Below are 18,969 nucleotides of genomic sequence, written 5' to 3'. Positions count from 1 at the left end.
CTCAAAGGGACCGTCTCCTTTTATCTCTAGCGTGGGCCGCTGCATCAACCATGTAAAGACCTTTCAGAGGACCTGCTCAAAGCTTTGCTGCAGTGCTGCAGACCACTTCAGCTCTGCTGGGAGAAATCCTAGTAAAGGTGATCGGCTTTTTCCATTAGGACTCCTAAACTGTGGAACCGTCTGCCCCTTCACACCAAAATACTCTTTTAAATCTCGTCTTTAAATTTTCTCTTTTAAAAGGCTTTTGTGAATCTTTGGTGTGGCCATGTTTTCGATCCCGTTGTGTCTCCTCATTATTGTTTCTTTTTATCATGTTCTTTGCTTTGTTCTTGTAGAAGTGTTTCACCCTTTATCATCCAAGTATCATACAGTGATAGACTTGTTTTAGAATTCTGAATTTTCTCTCTAGCTCAAAAAAGATGAGCAGCAGCGCTAACGTTAAGCGTACCTACTCAAGTCTCGGCAGAACGGATTTTCCTGCCCGTGTTCAGACAGCAGTGCGTTGTGAATGCTTTGTGATCCCTGAAAAGCTCACCTTGGAATTTTGTCTGTAGCACAAAGGTTACCGGAGTTACAATGATTTAAAGAGCATTCGAAAGGCTAGAAATAAATAAGTAAATGTATTTGTGTATTATTAATTTCTTATTGTAAAATTCTTTGTCATTTATTAAGAAGTGTATGTAAGAAGGGGGAGGGGCGGGGCAGAGACTCATGATTGACAGCTTCTGTGTAGGGGTGGGTGTTGATTATCGATTTATCGATTAAAATCGATTCTAGCTTGGATAACGTGATATCGATTCATTAAAATCCTGAATCGATTTTTAAATATACATTTATTTTGCCCTCAGGTTAAACCTCACAAAATTTAAACAACCATCAAACAGCTAAAACAGTAACTGAGAGCAGGAACACAGACGTAAACACAAAGCTCGACCCGCTGACCGATCAGAATCAGCGAGATGTCGCCTTTCTCACCGACACGTCGGGGCTGAAAGCCGACAGCGCGCTGATTCTGATGTTTCGGTGGGTCGAGCTTTGTGTTCACGCCCTTTTTGCTCTAGATTCAAAAGCTGCAGGTTTTATCTCTCTCCAAACAATATTGACTGAACCGGCAGCAAAAGAAGATCCAAACTGCGCTTCACATAAACATCGTCATGAATTCACTGACTTTTGCTGTTTTGCTTCCACCAGGATAAAATCACACTTCATGCACAGCTCTCTCTCTCTCAGTACTTCAAGAAGTTTCCCGTCTAAAAGTCTGTTTTCTGCATTATTCACTTGCTTGTTACGCACAAGTTGTTTACAGCCTGTCGGCCCCTGGTTTGTTTTTTTTTCTTTTACTTACTTCCAAAAAGAAAACCTAATTTCTGCCGTTCAACAGGCTGCTGAACAAATGTAAACTTTTTACATTTATGCAAAATTGCAAAACTCTCAGCTGTGTCTGTAATCAAACCTCTGTAACTTTGCTCTGCTTCACGTCAGCAGCATCAGGTCACGTTCATATGTTGATTAATGGTTTTCCTCCGTTTTTGATCGACTGCAGAATATTTGTATAAAATCTCAGGCCAGGAAAATCTCCTTCATGTTTTTCTGTTTCATCCTCAGCTACTTTGACACAAAGGCCTCTGCTGTGATGCTCACACCTTTGATAAAGTCTCACAAGTCTCAGCTTTCTTTTTATAAATATAAAAATATGGAAATGTACTGATGCATGATCAGAATTATAATATTTCTGACTGTCTGAGGCAAAATTTCCCCGATTCAAATCTAATTGAATGGGCCGTTTAGAACCACCACTTCATCTAACCCCACTAACTGCATGTCTTTGGACTGCGAGAGGAAGCTGGAGAACCCAAAGGGACCAGTGCTAATCACCATCCCACCGTGCTACCTGCTTCTGACAAATTAAAAAACAAATTAATCAATTTAAATTTACGAGTATTAATTTCTGTTATGTTTGTTTCTCATAGCATTTTACTTGCATATGAAACAGCAGGTATTTGTGTCTGTTTATGTCCATCTTGTACATACAGTGTATGGTCTCAGCCCGCTGGTTCATACTGTAAACATCAACCTTTATTTACAAAAAAAACGAAAAATCACAAATGTAGTTCCATTTTTATAAAGCTCCTAAAAGCTGCTCTCTGTTCTATCATTATAAACAGTAGGAAAAGGACTATAAGGGACTATTTACAGCGGCGTATTAAACCACATTTGGTCTCGTAGACAGAACCGTGTGAGTGGGTCTGAATTAAAGTTTGCAGTCTTTGGACACTGGAGGAACGAGATATATCAGCTCTGATACAAAGCTATTACCTGTTTGAGTTTCCCGATGGTGTCCCCGTGCTCCTCCCTCTGCTTCTCCACCTCCACCAGCTGCTGCTTCAGTTTCTCCATCTCTGACTGCTTCTCCTGCAGGACACAAAGCGACACATCAGGATTTCGTTCAGCAGCTCAAACATCTGGAGGAGAAATGCGGCGAAAAACATTTAAACAAGCTACATTTGCACCTCCAGCGATGCCCCCATGCTCTTAATCCATCTGACACAGAGATTAATTTGAAAAGGGAAACTGCTTTTAATTCCCTTCTAATCTTCTGCCGCTAATTAATTTGACTAAAATCTACATTAAAAACATCTGCAGGCTGTAGCCGCTCACCTGACAGAGGGAGGGGGAAATGTCATTCTGGAGGAAAACAAGAGTCTGTTAATTCCCTGTAACGTCTTACACCTCTATCAACAGCTCACCACGTGGTGGGAGAGAAGCTCTGAGACTTTACTGAGATGTATGACATTATTTATTTAAAAAAAAAAAATCACAAATAATAATAAAAACTCTAAACTGCAGGTTTTAAACTCATTTTGTAAGAAAACTTGTTTATTCTTTGCTTTCTTACAGGATGCTACTGTAAATAAAAATATGCCATTGATGACCTGCCAGCTGTTCCCTCTTCATTGCAGCACACAGATGTTTTAGACATAAGGGCACTGACACAGTTTTTCATACTCGATTTAATTGCATTAGTTATTTTGGAAGATTGGAAACAGTTTCTCAAATACAGAAATTTACAAGAAGTACAGCATGTGGACAAAAACCCTGAGCCACCTACACATTACACCTGCAGGAGCTGCTCGACCACAGAGACCCTTGGCATGAAGCTCCCGGTGCAAAGCTTTTGTGCTGATGTTAAAGCCAGAGGAGGCTTGGAGCTCTGCAGCTACTGAGTCAGCAGAGCGCTGGAGACTCTTCATCATTTTGGTTGATGGCTCCCCTTGGTAGCTTTCTGTGGTCGGCCACTTTTGAAATAACACCACTGACAGCTGATCGTGGAACATCTGGGACTGAAGAAACTTCACAAACTGTTTTGCAACAGTGGCATCCTGTTACGGTACCACTCCTAACTTCAGCAGGATCTTAAGAGTGACCCATTCTTTTACAAAAGAAAGCAGACTTCATGGCTAAGTGTTTGATTTTACACATCTGTAGCAATGGGAATTAAAACACCTGAATTCCAGGATTAAGCCTTGTGGAATAAGAGATAAGACTTGCATTTAAATACCTGCTTCTCCAGCCTCTATAATTTTGACTTAATTTCTTCCAAACTATCATTTTTTTTTATTATAACTGTGTGCATCAGGTGAACATATTACAAGATATAATTTATAACATCGGAAAAAATGTATTTTCATGCAGATGATTAGATATGGTGAACAGCGTTTACAAACAGAATGCTTCGAGCAGTTTGAGTGATTTAAATTTGTAAAATCAGGCTGCAGGACTCGTGTGCTTTAAGGTTTATGAACAATCAGCTATTTTTTTCAGCATGTTCTGATGTAACTGGAGAGAACAGGGTGAACTGATTATTTTTAATTTGCCATTTAACGTTCGGTTTAACAAACCTTAGCATTGATGTTCAGGAACGAAGACAGGAAACGACATGTGACGGCTGAAACTCAAACCCCCGACACGTGGAGCACCTGCCCGGGACCTGACCTGCCCTCTAATTAGACTTCTTCCATCATTAATTAACTTTTCCTATTAAGTTTCCTCACTCTGGTTTCAGTACCAGGCTGTTATCCAGCAGATAAAACACACACGCAGACAAACTAATCAGTGCAGCAGGTCTCTGAGGAGAGACTTTCTCACAGACGTATACACGATCACCGTGGTCATCTAATCTGCTGAAAGGGCTCGTTACTGATAACCAATAATTACGCTCATCAGTAATGAGAATTATTATTGGTTATGAGACTCGAATGGTAACCACATATGGAGCTTGTCGCGAAATCAATCAATGTAGAGCAGTGAGACAAACCACGGAAGCCCCAGAGAAGTGCAATCAAACGATGAGTTTATTAACAGCCCGGAGAAAACATCAGCCTATGTCTTCTGACCAAAATACATGTTGTGGACACTTATAAAGCAGTGGGGTACACGCCCCCCCATGGCGTCAATGACAGATTAAAATAGGTTCCAGACATTAGTCACAGTTAATCATACATCTTTAATGCCTATAAACAGACATAGAACTTCTCTTTTCTATAACACCTTCCATACAAGGTAATAAACTTCAAGCCCTCAGGGTCTCTGAGGCTAATTATTGACTCTGATCGTCTGTTACCAAGTAGAATAAAATATATTAAGACACCAAATGAGTTAAGGCCTCAGGCTGGACACATTCCTAGATTATATGTGTTATATGTACTGTGAGCATGCATTGCAGTTATCCTTCTATGTTCTGGTTTCCCTCAGCATGTATCACCTGGACAGTCACGCCAGTGAAGCTTAAGACCCTTAATGAACCGAACATCAACTCGAAATAAGCACAGATATGCAATGTGTATGAAATACTTCTAACCGTACTTGTAATAAAAGTTAACATAATGGAAGGATCCTCAAATGAACATCTTCAATAAACAACTGTAATGCAGTATCAATACTGTGAGAAATATTATTAGATGAAATAATGCTGTAAAGAATGTTATTAATGCAATTATAATGATGCAGGTTATATGGCAGCATTTCTGTATCTCCACAAGCTGTAGCCACAATCAGACTGTGTTAATATTTGGGTCAACATCTGCCAGAAAATGCTGAGGATTTTCTATGAGTCTGTGGTGGCCAGTGCGATCCTCTATGCTGTTGCATGCTGGGGGAGCAGGCTGAGGGTCGCAGATGCCAACAGACTTAATAAACTGATCCGTAAGGCCAGCAATGTTGTGGGGATGGAGCTGGACTCCCTCAAGGTGGTGTCGGAGAGGCGGATGCTGTCCAAGATAAAGACAATGTTGGATAACACCTCCCACCCACTCCATGACATGTTGGTCAGTCACAGGAGCTCGTTCAGTGAGAGACTGAGATTACCGAAAAGCACCACTGAACGACACAGGAAATCATTCCTGCCTGTGGCCATCTCCCTGTACAACGCATCCACTTAACACACTGTTTGCTGCTACAACTACACATGTTTCTTTTCCAAATATTTATTTATAAGTGACTTATGTATGTATGTATGTATGTATGTATGTATATGTATATATTGTACTATTCTTAGTTAGCGTATTGTCTGTCTTGTCTTAATGTTGGTTTAAAATGGAGCACTGTAACAAAAAATAATTTCCCCCAGGGATCAATAAAGTATTCTGATTCTGATTCTGATTTACTCCTTTCAGTTAGTCTTTGTGGAGTTCTGTACACTAAGTGTGTTTATATCCACTGCAGGAATCAGAGCAGGTGGCAAGCGCTCTCCTTTCAGTCTTTGCTTTAGCTGCAAATTACATTTAGTGTTTATGTTTGGATTATTTGAACTTGTACGCAGCCTGGCGGCCCATCACATCACCTTACATCAATAACAACAAACATCTGCAACGTTTAAAAATCTCAGCATCTTTTGTCTGTTTAGTGGAGCCATTTCATTTACAAAACTCTTCTAGAAACAGTGTTGACAGAGCTAATCCAGTGCTTCTTAATACTGACAGTGTGTCACAGTGACCAATTACAGCAGCGCGGTCCAAAAAGCGCCCTCCATCCATCCTCGTTTCACAACAGAGATGTCTGTAAACACTGCAAACAAAATCAATCAGCTTCAAGACTGGAAACAAACACCACCGCGTCGAGCGGTATCCACTCGTCGCACGCTGTAAACAAAGCCTCGTCTTTGTGCTGTGAGTGCACGACGACGACGGGTCAGTGTGGAAACGAGAATCACGGCGCTGAACAACAAGCTGAACTCCGTCCTGCTGACAGATGGCGTGAAGCGTTCAGGGTGTCTGCAGCAGACTGTCAGCGTTCACATGAGCCGCCTCCACTCTGATCGGCTGTTAACACAGCTTAACCTCTCCAAGTTACCATGGAGACAACTACGCTTTAATTAGAAACGTTTTCAATTAGAGCGCACACACAAACGTACATGCCTACACGCACTGTGTGCCTGTCTACACACACGCACACAAGTGTTGATATTTATAGAGGCGCCTTCTGAAACGTCTTGTTCTGGACGCGGATGCTCCGTCTTCACCTGAGCTGCAGTTTAACATTCAGAAATGATTTCAAGCCTCCGTAGAAGCTTCAAAAGTGCAACTGGTCACAATTACTGAAAAAATTGTCTATGCATTTGATTTTTCTAGGCTGAAATACTACAATTCTTATCAGCAGGCCGTTCTAAAGCTCCCTGAAAGATTTCAGTTGATCAGAAAGGCCACAGTCTGAGTACTGACAGGAACCAGAAAGAGAGATCATATTTCTCCTGCATTAGCTCATCTTTATTGGCTTCCTGTTAGATCCAGAATTTAATTTACAATACTTCTTCTCACATACAAAGGCATGAATGATCAAGCGCCACCATCTCACATCACATCGCTCTCAGACTGCAGCCTTGCCTGTGCTCTGTGGATGGAGGCAGAGCCTTCAGTTGTTCCTGTACATTTGGGAGACGAGATTCTCTCAACTTTTCAGAAACAGGCGTCAAACTTTCCTTTTTGATAAAACTTTTAGGTAGGGCTGGATCAGCTGACCCTCAACCATCCCTTAGTCCTGCTCATGGCCCAAGAAACACTTAGCACTTTTCTCCACATCCACTCTCCATGGATATTATATCCCACTACTGCAAGCCCTCATCTTGTGCCTTTTCTCTCCTGTAGTTTATATTTTGTTCTCAGCTTTCTATCCCTTTTGTTCCTGTTTTCCCCCTCACCGCTTGACTGATCATAGTACATGGCTGCCCAGCCCTGAGCCTGGTTCTGCTGGGGGTTGCTCATAGAGGTTGGTCTGACTGATGGGGTCTTCTCTCCTATATTGGAGTTCAGGCTTCTTAATCTAACTAAAGCACCTTGACATGACTGCTGTTGTGAATTGGAGCTTTACTATATAAATAAGACTGAACTAAAGTGAATTACTATTAAACCAGCTACAGATTCTGTATCATTTCATCTCATTCTGCACAGAAATGTAACCGATTCTCTGACAAATTAAATGTGTGCTGATTAGCACGAGTCATTAATTAAACTGCATATGTCTCACCAGATTATCAATGTTTCATGCAGTCATGGGGACCAAAAAAAAAAAATCACAGAGGAAAGCATCACTTGTGGAAACACTACAGAGCACACTAACACATGAAAAATTATGATAAATCCTCTGTCCCAGTGCATGCTGGGAAGCAATCACACAAATCATTGCACGGTTCTCTGATGCACCACTGCTGTGTGTCTCAGAGAGCAGGTTTAGCTGAGCCCGGCTCTGCAGTTGTATCTGCATTTCAAACCTCTGAAGCCCGTCAGATCTCCGTAACTGAACAGCAGGTTTGCGACATCGCTGTGAAGTGATTGAAGCGACTGTCTTACTACAGGCTGTGCACTAATGCAGGAGGCCAATCACTGCACGTATGCACACAGGAATCCAGTTTAAAACCGTTGCATACATGGTGTGTGTATTCTGGGTCCATGAGACCAACACGCTGGGATAAATAGCACAATATCTCCTAGAAGAAAATATCCATAATAACTACTAAGATGGGAAACTGTATTTTTATAGTTCACAGGTGTGCAGCAGGCAGTTTGGGTTTGATATCATCTCATCCACATTACTGCTCAGCAGTTTAGTCGAGGAGTTCAACTGATTCGATAAAATAAATGCAAATGGAGCAAAATGTTAAACACAGCTCACTGTATTCATTACTTTTCTTGTTACAAATCCTCCATTTGGAGTTTAGAGAGACATGATTATTCTACCAGACAGGCTACAGGAGGAAACGTAATGTTATGCAAAGGAACGGTTATGCAGTGGGTTATGATAAAACACAGTTTACTGATGATAAACAGAAAAACTGACACAGTGCCTGAAAATTGACCTAACGCCTGTCAAAGGTGTGACGGTTGGATATAAGGAGCTTTTCTTGTCCGTCATTTCAATCGAGTGACTTTTATACATGTTTGTAACTCCACCCCAAGATGATCTTCCTCAACTGTGCTGAACATAAAGAAGCGACATCTATAAAATGTTGAGTGAAGACAGTCTCGGCATCTTTTCAGCATCTTTTTCCTGAGGCGAAGTAGAGACGGAGGTGAAACTGTCAGAGCTGATTACTGCTGCTGAGTTTAAGTCACTTCTACAGGATCTGTTAATCAATGTTTCTGTGCTCGCTTTAATGTGTGTAATCTCATCAAGTGTGACAGTCATCGTCTGTTGTCTGCTTTTGTTCTTATAACACCGGCTTTCATTCTGTGCTCACAGAAAACACATTACTCTTCTCAGTGACACCTTTACCTGATTAAATAAAACAAAATGAAAGTGTGTGTGTGTGTGTGTACCTCCAGCTGAAGTTTGTGTTCTTTCCACAGCTGCTTGATTTCCTCCTGATGTTGCAGATTGTTCTTCTCTATATTCTCCTGCTCGCATCAGCAGACAGATAAAGTACAGTCAGTCACAGAGGAACACTTGGAATCAAAGGAACTCAGAATCTGCTCAGCCGAGAAGCTAAAAACTGTAAATGTTGGCATTTTCACTTTAAAATAATGATGCAAATGTGCAAACTCGACCTTTAAACTACGGAGGATTTGGAGGACGAATTGGCGGAAAAGTACCGCTGGTTTATAGGGTGACCAGCCAGCACTCAGCAGATACTGACCTCAGCCTCTTTGAGCCGTCTCTCGAACCATCCTTTGGCTCCCTCCATGGACTGGACCTGACTCAGCAGCTCCTCCACTCGGGGCTGTAAACCCTCCAGCTCCTTCGTCCGAGCCTGAAAACTCACAAAGCGTATCGTGAACTTGTGCGATAACAACTCTGCTGCTCGTGTTATACGAGACATCTGGAAGACACACATCAGGAGTTTTCTTTTGTCTCCTTACCCACTTTCACCTCCTGCGTGCCTCTTTACCTTTTCATCTCTAAGCTGCTGTCGGATTTCTTCCTCAGAGCGATTCTTGTCTTCATGAAGTCCTCTGAGCTCCTTCTCGTATCGAGCCCTCACTGCAAGAACCTGAAAGAGAGGAGGAGACAGAAGAAGAAAATGAGTCAGGGAATACAGAGAAGAGACAAAAGCAAAAAGAATTCACTAAATCTGATGAAAATTTGTGGCTTTTCTTTATTTTTGCACATTTTAAAAACTAAAAACCACACAAACAAAAACAGATCAGCGATAATTCAAAGCAAAGAAACTATATAGAGAAACCAAACAAAGAAGACATGAAAACTGTGATGGATAAAAGCCATTAAAAGCAGCAGATCCATGGCCACTCGCCTCTTTCTCATGCTGCAGTTTGAGGTCTGACAGCGCCTCCTTGTGGTCAGACTTTTCCTGGTTCAGCTGCATGGCCATCTCATCCAGCATGGCCTTCCTCTTCTCTGCTGTCTGCTCACACACAAACAGGTGTAAGTGTGTTTACTGGTTCAGCTGGTTTGTGTACAGACACCATGTGGCACTCTGTGTGTTGTTGTTGTTTATGTGTGTACCTTCTTAGCCTCGTCCAGCTCTCTCAGCAGTCTATCCTTCTCTTGTCCTTCTTCGGTTAACTGCTCCAACAACTTCCTGTTGGCAAAACTCGACTCCTGAAGGACGTAAAGTGAGAGAAGCAGAAAGCCACGTGTAAACAAACAGCTGGAGAGTCGTTTATATCGGCAGAACGAGCTGAGATAAAACCCAAAGGTTAAACAAACCACTGTTTAATCTACCTGCAGCTGGGAGTTGAGGTCATCCCTCTGAGCCAGCAGATTCTCCTGTTCAGTTCGTCTCTGCTGCAGTTCGCCCGTCAGCGCCTCCTGCTGCTCTCGCAACAGGTTCATTTCCTGCGTCTTCACCGTTTGGATCTACAAACACATTTCAAACACTTTATTTCTCTTTACAGTGTTCACTTTAATTCCTGAACGACTCTTTGCAGTACCTGTCCAACTTAAACACGTACATGTACAAGAATGTCCTGGACAGATAACAACTGCCAGAAAATATTAGATAGAAAAGAATGATGACGACAGATGATTAAGATGAAGCAGAGAACAGTAAATGACCACAGGTTAAATAAGATGTAAGTTGTAGCATTAAATCATTTGGCCTTTTAGGTATAACAATTTCAAAACATTCATTTCAGTTTTTTAAACATAACATTGTCCAGTTCAGAGAGCGAACTAGCCGGCATTAGTAAGACCCAAAGCAGTGAATCTGATAAATACATTTTAATTTCCAGTTTCTTTGACAGCAGTCATGCTCTCATGTTCTAAAGCAGCACAGCTCCACACGGCCAGGTTTGGTGTGAACATCAGTGTGTGTGTGTGTGTGTGTGTGTGTGTGTGTGTGTGTGTGTGTGTAGGTCTCAGAGGAAACACAAAAAACATTTTACTACCATCACAAAGTTCCTGGGAGAAAAATGTTTTTGTGTTATTTTGATTTCTAGTCAGAATATTCACGTGTACAGCACAGTGACTTTAAGTGAGAAGAGTGTAAATGTATACTTTGGCTTTACAAACCACACAAAGATTTGTGTAAGTCAGCACATGGATTGTTTCGTCTGAGAACAGAGGATGAAGCATTTGGAGCGAGACGCTCCAAATGCTTCATCCTCTGTTCTTCTCCAAAATAAAGTGTTTCAGAATGACGACAAAGAACAACACGAACAGATCTAATCAGGCCAAAGGTCGTACATTTCATCAAATATATATCTTGCTAGACACAAACAAAGAAAGCAACATGGACCATGGATGTGAACCCTAATGAGCTACAGCTGAGGTTACTGACCTCCTCCAGCATCAACATTTTCATTACATAAATCAGAATTAAAGCAGGAACCTGCTGGAAAGCAGGAAAAACTGATCATCGTGATTACTTTGAGGAGCTCCAACCAACTAATCTCAGTCACTGTAACCAGTCACTCTACTTAGGCTTCTGGTTCAGGACATCAACACATTCTACTCAGCATACACAGTCATGTTATTTTATTTTTAAGGGGATCAATCTTTAAAAAAAAGCCTCTAGAAAAGATTCTAGGAATCAAAGTTCATTTCAGGACCTCAATCTAATGCTAAACTCTACATGAGGAGTCAGGAAATAATTACCTGTTCAAGAGCGCACAGATTAGTCCTCAGAGCACTGTTCTCCTGCAACACGTGTTCCACACTGACATTAAAGACAGCTGCTACAATAAACAAACAGGTTCTAGATACTCTCTCTAAAAAAGCTATTCTAGATTAACTCCACCTACCATCATTAGTTGGGCAGCCCTCACAGATCTATCATCTAGTTTCCTGCAAGCGCTTTGAATTTTACACTTGCACAAAAGATTTAATGTAAGCCTCTCTAAAGTGTTCTGTTGTTAGCACTCGGTGCAGCAGTATGTAGTTTAGTTTTCGAGAGTCACATTAGTCCAGAAAAACAAGCTACGGTTAGGGTCCTAGATGAGGGCTCTACTCTAGGGTCAAGCGTGCACAGATCAGTCCCCAGAGCACTGTTCTCCTACAAGGTGAGTTACAGTTTGATAGTGTGTGAGTAAAGTGTTCTGGATGATCCTGTTCAGGGTCAGATTTACAAAACCTCACGTGAAATGACATCAATTACAAAAAACAGTAAGTGGTTCAAACCAGCGTTTTGAGGTCAGAATTATATAAAACATTAAACTTCTTTCTGATTGGGCTGTCTGTCTTTAACCTGTAACCAGTAAATGAAGCTATTAAACAGCTGAAGCTGAATGCGCGGAGCATGACACGCTTTTCTTTGCATTAACACAGCCTGATCCACTGTTCCATATTATACATATACACATATACACTGAACAAAAATATAAACGCAACACTTTTGTTTTTGCTCCCATTCCCCATGGGATGGACGTAGAGACCTAAAATTCATTCCAGATACACAATATAACCATCCCTCCCAAACAGTGGTCACAAATCAGTCCAAATGTGTGGTAGTGGGCACATCTGCTATATTGAGATAATCCATCCCACCTCACAGGTGTGCCACATCAGGATGCTGATCTGACATCATGAGTAGTGCACAGGTGTACCTCAGACTGCCCACAACAAAAGGCCACCCTGGAATGTGCAGTTTTGTCTCACAGCAAAATGCCACAGATGCCACAAGCAATGAGGGAGCGTGCAATTGGCATGCTGACAGCAGGAATGTCAACCAGATCTGTCGCCCGTGCATTGAATGTTCATTTCTCAACCATAAGCCGTCTCCACAGGCGTTTCAGAGAATATGGCAGCACATCCAACCGGCCTCACAACCGCAGACCTCGTGTAACCACACCAGCCCAGGACCTCCACATCCAGCAGGTTCACCTCCAAGATCGTCTGAGACCAGCCACCCAGACAGCTGCTGGAACAATTGGTTTGCACAACCAAACAATTTCTGCACAAACTGTCAGAAACCGTCTCAGGGACGCTCAACTGCATGCCCGTCGTCCTCATCGGGGTCTTGACCTGACTCTAGCTCGTCGCCGTAACAGACTTGTGTGGGCAAATGCTCACATTCGATGGCGTCTGGCACGTTGGAGAGGTGTGCGCTTCACGGATGAATCATGGTTCACATTGTTCAGGGCAGATGGCAGCTGAGAATGTCCCAGTTCTTGCATGGCCAGCATACTCACCGGACATGTCACCCATTGAGCATGTTCGGGATGTGCTTGACCGGCGTATACGACAGCGTGTACCAGTTCCCACGAATATCCAACAACCTCGCACAGCCATTGAAGTGGAGTGGACCAACATTCCACAGGCCACAATTGACAATCTGATAGACTCCATGCGACGATGTGTTGCACTGCATGAGGCAAATGGTGGTCACACCAGATACTGACCGGTTCTGGGTCCCCAGACCCCCAATAGCGCAAAAAACTGCACATTCCAGGGTGGCCTTTTGTTGTGGGCAGTCTGAGGTACACCTGTGCACTACTCATGATGTCAGATCAGCATCCTGATGTGGCACACCTGTGAGGTGGGATGGATTATCTCAATATAGCAGATGTGCCCACTACCACACATTTGGACTGATTTGTGACCACTGTTTGGGAGGGATGGTTATATTGTGTATCTGGAATGAATTTTAGGTCTCTACGTCCATCCCATGGGGAATGGGAGCAAAAACAAAAGTGTTGCGTTTATATTTTTGTTCAGTGTATATATGGAACAAGTCGATTACAAGTAATTCTTGTAACAGCAGTTCATTCTAATAAGCAAAATTTCCTCTTTTTTGTAAGATGCTAATATTTTGTAGATTTTTCTTAACCTTTAAAAAGCTTCAGCTGCTTGGTTCGCACGGCTCTGATCTTTAACTACTTGCTTTGTGTTAGCATGGTCCAAGTCCAGGTGCTGCAGACAATCACAGTAATGTGAATTTATTTTTCCACTTGACACATTTTTGTCATTTCTTTCTAAAGCAACAACTGGGATCAGGTAACTGTTGTGTGATTAGCAGCAGCGTGATGGTCTTTGAGGTATTAATGACTTTTTCCTCATTGGTCAGTGTAACGTTCTTGTCAGTTTCTCTAGTACACAGAGATGATGTACTGTCAGGGTTATGGTACTGTTCATCAGTTTTATTACATGTTAAAAGTAGCTGGGTTAGTGCTCAGAGATGACGTCATGCTTATGAGGGGTTCTCCGGGTTTCATGGCCACTAAGTTAGTGCCGTTAACTCTCTCCATGCTGTGTAACGTTTATTACCTGTTCTAGAGCAGCTAGGTTTGTCCTCAGAGCATCGTTCTCCTGCAGGATGTTGTCCACCTGTTCCTGACTGACTGCACTCTGACTGGCTACCTGCAGTTGCACCAAACCACCAGCAGGGGGCGTCAGAGGGGAAAAGATAAGATGGGAAAGAAACCAGTAAAGAGCAAATAAAGAAAGCGAGAAAAACAAAGGCAATATAGGAGGTAAACAAAACAAAAAGAACACACACAAACGTAAGAGTGTACAGGTAAAGAAATTTTAAATGACAAAGATGACAGAAAGAACAGAGTCGAGGATTAGAGAAGGATAAAGCAGTTCAGAAACACACAGAAGTACCAGTTCCACTACCAGAGTGATATTCCAAAACATATTTGTACTTTATTAAGAAAAAATCATCTGTATTAAGGAGCTTTCTCCATCCCACCATCTCTCATTTCATTTCCTTCATTTTAAAAACCTGTTTTTGGTGAAAACGGATTCTTTTTAAACATTTATATCACTTTGGCAGAGAAGCAGCTTCACAGAGAAGTGAAAGAACCGAAAACAGTCAGCTTTAATCAAACTCCTACAACCTTCACACTGTTTCCTACCTTGTCCCCTTTTCCCTCAACCTTATCCTCTTCAATTTAAAAAAAAGAAAAAGAAAACTATTCTAATATGTGTGTGCAGAATTTGGATGTGGACAAATATCTAAATAAGAGTGCCGTCACGTCTTTATATGTGTGTGTTTTACTGCACTCCTGCTGCGCCTGACACATGGAAATATGTTCAGAAGTCTGCCTGTCTGTGGCAGGATTCACGATCTCTGACTCAGAGTGTGTGTGTGCGTGCACGCATGCATTACCTCGTCCTTCAGTGTGTGCAGAGCCACCTCATGTTCCTTCTCTTTGCTCTGTAGCTGCTCTCTCAGCTCTGACACCGTCTGAACAAGAAAACGCACAAACACAAATGATTAGTTTATAAAGTAAAAAGTCAAAGTTCATAACGAGGGTGAAATGATCGTTACAGAGGAGAAAACCGAACAGAAAGTGACTCTTTCACTATGTTCACAATGACATGTGAAGTGTGCAAACTTTGGAATTCAAAGTTTTTTTGTTTTTGGACTCGTACAGAAAATGTGACGTCACGTTTAAATGAAAAACAGCATGAATGTTTTATTAATGCATGTTTTAATTATTCAGTGTGTCCAATGGATTCAGTCTGATTCAGATTCTCCAATAACACCCAAAGGTGTTCAACAGACGTCAGCCACAGACATGAACTACTTTTCATGATACAAAGTCTGATTTTTAAGAGTTTCTGTCAATTAAAAAAAACATAAAGTCCAAACAATGAAGACATGGTGTGTTCTTAAACAAGTCCAAACTTTCATCACTGTGTAATTATCTCAGCAGCTCACTGATTCTTTTCTTTGTTAGATAAGACCCAAAAGTATTGTTCTGCTTTCACTTCAGACATAACTGAAGAAAACTAAACAGCAGCAATATCTGTGGTGTCATTAACGCTGGGCTAGTTGGTATCTAGCTACAGAGCTATAGCTAGGACAATATAAACACATTAACACAGCCAAGATGGAGGATGAACATTAAAGTTTCCCCCTCAATAAAAGCTATTGTGGTGGTCCCAGATGGACAGAGACAAATGAAATCATAAGACAGGAAAAAAGCACTAAAAGAGGACCCAACTTCAGTCAAGACAACATCTGTGATGATCCATCCACAACACCAGGTTAGTCAATAATATGCTGCTGCGTGGTTTGGATTACTCGTTATGAACAATCTGCACATAAAAAATTCATTTCAGATAGAAAGTGCTTTGTTTGTTTTCAGTGGTTAAACTTACACCACACAACATCGAGCAAGACTTCCTGTGTTTAGTTTTTTGTAAACTTTTATCGTACATAAATAATTCCAACATGGTTACTTTTCCTTGTAGGACATTACCCTGACTGGGGAAAGAATCATAGAGGAGCTGGGGGAATGTACATAGTAATGGACTGGTGCGATTTCTTAGCGAGATCGAACCTGATTGGCTGCCATGAGGTCCGTCTGTAGTTTCTGGACACGGATATTCATGGCCTTCAGCTCTTCTTCTTTTCTTTGGTTGATCTCATCGATCTTTGTCCTGCAGAGAATCAAAACCACAAAAGGTCAACATTTCCACAACAAGCAGCACATTTAAAGGGGAAAAAAAAGCAGACACCCTGAACCGTGGACATTAGAGCCGTCAATACACTAGTGGGAGTAAGAGCAGCGGGGTGCCGGCAGTCCTGACCTGCTGTCGTTGTACAGAGCCTCCTTTTCTGTCTGCAGACGCTGGAAACTGCAGGAGAACAAAAACATAAGCTTTCGTTTAGTTGCCCAGAACAGATTAACATGATGGTGAATCTGTTTCCAGACCGGGATATATATTCTTTAAATCTTCACCTCTACTCAAGTAGCTTTGATTCACAGTTTAAGACGATCCTTATTCATTTCTTACTTGGCTGGGGTTCTCTCTCTCTAGTACTGCAGGGTGTTCTACCTACAATATCCAGCTGCTGTGAAGGTTAAGTGAACTGAGCCACGCCTGAAGCAGTTTATACAGCACTGCTGCTACATTACTGGCCGATAACTGTGTCAAAAAGCTGTGAATGTGACTGCGGTTAGGTCATCTCACCTCTCCTGCTTCTTCTTTAGCTTGTCAGACAGCTGCAGGACAAAGAGACGGAAACAGCATTAAAAAGCTGCACCTTTAATAGCCAATATCAGTTCACTGGCATAGTTACTGCAAAATAAATCTCTATTACACAGTGGTTGTGTGTTGTCAGCCCTGAGAAGATTTACCTTTGTTATTTCTTCCTGCAGTTTGGTGATTTCAGCCTGTTTGGACGCCTGGAGGCAGACAGAAAGCAAACGTTCAGTCAACTGAGGAGAGAGACACTTACACTTACAGCATGCTCAGTGCTCACTTTATAGATCCTCCCCACTTTATTAAGTACACCGATGCAGGCTAATGTCCAAAGAGTCTAAAAAGTATTGCTCTGAATTACATTTCCTTAACTTTTATTAATCAAAGTGAACTTATTGCTCCTCTGAATGGATGTCTCGTCTGTTCCTAGACCAACGACGGTAACTGCAGTCAGAGTTTTGGTTCTTGGAAGTCCGAACACAAAGAAACTCAGTTTGCAGCATCACGATAAGTTTTTCCAAAAATCTTTGAGCCTTTTAGGATTACGTGCAGCTCTTTCAGATTCATTTGCTCCCATTAACAATTTTACCATCAAGGTGATATGAAAATAAGGCCCAGGTTTAAAACTTTAATAACTCTGGTTAAACAGATAATCCTGCAGCAAATATTCACAAATGACTTTCCAAAAGAAATACAGTTCACATATTAAAGTAATCTTAAATCGCATTTGGGTGATGAAAGTGGATTTTGACAGGTGTCATGTGACCAACAGATCCTTCTGTTATCAAAACCTTTAAGCTGAATATAAACCGTGAGAATCTGGAATCATGAAAGATCTGTGGTGATATAATGTGTGAAAAATCAGGAGTGTGTCAGAGATTAAATCAGAGCATCTCATAACGCACTTCTACCACGATGCGCTACGACTGAACAACCAATAGGAAAGCAGCATGACGATGACATGCTGATGAACTCGACACCAACACTTTTGGAAAAAGGAAAAAAAAAAAAGAGCAAAACAAGTCAAACAGTCCAAACAAAGCTACATGTTTGGAAATCCAACAAAAAAGAAAATCTAGCTGAGCTGTGGCAGCAGAAACGTGTTTATATGATGTGGAAACAAAGGCTATGAGAAGTGCAGCCTTCTGTCCAAGCTCAGGGTTCACGTATCAATCACACAGTCATCATCCACCAAACAAAAATCATTTCTAGTGTGGGTGACCCTGACAGAGCTAGCAGCAGTTTTCAAAATCAAAAAGTAAAAACAGAAACCTAATTTAATGACACGTTAACAGCAGACTTGTGACTTTGGCTCAAATTGTCAGCTGTGCCTGCTGGCTCATTTGAAATGCACACTGTAGCTCTTCTGTTTAAATACTTTCAAGCATTCAAATTCAAAGCTGGACTCAAACAGGGGCAGCACACAGCGTTTTAGCTGTTTTGGTTTACAGCACGAACACTCTTGATCGTGGCTCAAGAGTTGGGAGTTCGTCTTGTAATCGGAAGGTTGCCGGTTCGAGCCCCGGCTCCAACAGTCTCGGTCGTTGTGTCCTTGGGCAAGACACTTCACCTGTTGCCTACTGGTGGTGGTCAGAGGGCCCGGTGGCGCCAGTGTCCGGCAGCCTCGCCTCTGTCAGTGCGCCCCAGGGTGGCTGTGGCTACACATCACCAGTGTGTGAATGTGTGGATGATTGTGTAAAGCGCTTTGGGTCCTTAGGACCAAGTAAAAGCGCTTTACAAATACAGACCATTTACCACTCGAGATGTTTTGTCCCCTCCTCCTTAGTACTCATTTGTCAAACCTGTAATGTTCAACCAATTTAAAGGTCAAGAAATCACAATCATCTTCAGGCATGTTTCCCATAAAAAGCCTCAGTGTTTCCATCAGCGGGTGAACGCTGAGGAAAGGACACAGTCGTCCGTTAGTCACGCTGACATTTCACCGCTGCTCTCCATCTGCCGTTTATGTTCCTGTCATGAATTAATTAGTTTCCTCTCTCACTCACGACATACAACTGTTTCATCTGCCAACATTTAGACTTTTTTTATTCTTTGGGCTTTTTGGATAAGTGGAAGTTAATTACACAACAGATCGAGCAACATTACACCACAAAGAAGCAGTATGAAAAAGAAGAAGTAGATGTT

At 41.8% G+C, this 18,969-nt stretch overlaps 1 protein-coding gene across 2 annotated transcripts in view; it reads right to left on the bottom strand.

Moving 5' to 3' along the window:
* Positions 1-18,969, bottom strand: part of gripap1 (GRIP1 associated protein 1) — a 45,646-nt gene that overhangs the window by 17,879 nt on the left and 8,798 nt on the right. For both annotated transcript variants that reach the window (XM_085392776.1, XM_085392777.1), the window contains exons 10-22: positions 16,980-17,027; positions 16,813-16,844; positions 16,429-16,476; positions 16,179-16,278; positions 14,999-15,076; positions 14,152-14,244; positions 10,171-10,305; positions 9,952-10,047; positions 9,740-9,850; positions 9,377-9,478; positions 9,125-9,238; positions 8,808-8,885; positions 2,317-2,412 (exon numbers count right to left, since the gene is read on the bottom strand). In XM_085392776.1, coding sequence (XP_085248902.1) covers positions 2,317-2,412; positions 8,808-8,885; positions 9,125-9,238; positions 9,377-9,478; positions 9,740-9,850; positions 9,952-10,047; positions 10,171-10,305; positions 14,152-14,244; positions 14,999-15,076; positions 16,179-16,278; positions 16,429-16,476; positions 16,813-16,844; positions 16,980-17,027 — 1,131 coding nt within the window. The remainder of the gene's footprint in view (positions 1-2,316; positions 2,413-8,807; positions 8,886-9,124; positions 9,239-9,376; positions 9,479-9,739; positions 9,851-9,951; positions 10,048-10,170; positions 10,306-14,151; positions 14,245-14,998; positions 15,077-16,178; positions 16,279-16,428; positions 16,477-16,812; positions 16,845-16,979; positions 17,028-18,969) is intronic.

Source organism: Rhamphochromis longiceps, linkage group LG20 (assembly GCF_057381845.1).
Source record: "Rhamphochromis longiceps isolate RC_006_pf linkage group LG20, R_longiceps_female_GT1.1, whole genome shotgun sequence".
NCBI classification, from domain to species: Eukaryota; Metazoa; Chordata; class Actinopteri; order Cichliformes; family Cichlidae; genus Rhamphochromis; species Rhamphochromis longiceps.
This window is presented reverse-complemented; position numbering and strand designations above follow the sequence as displayed.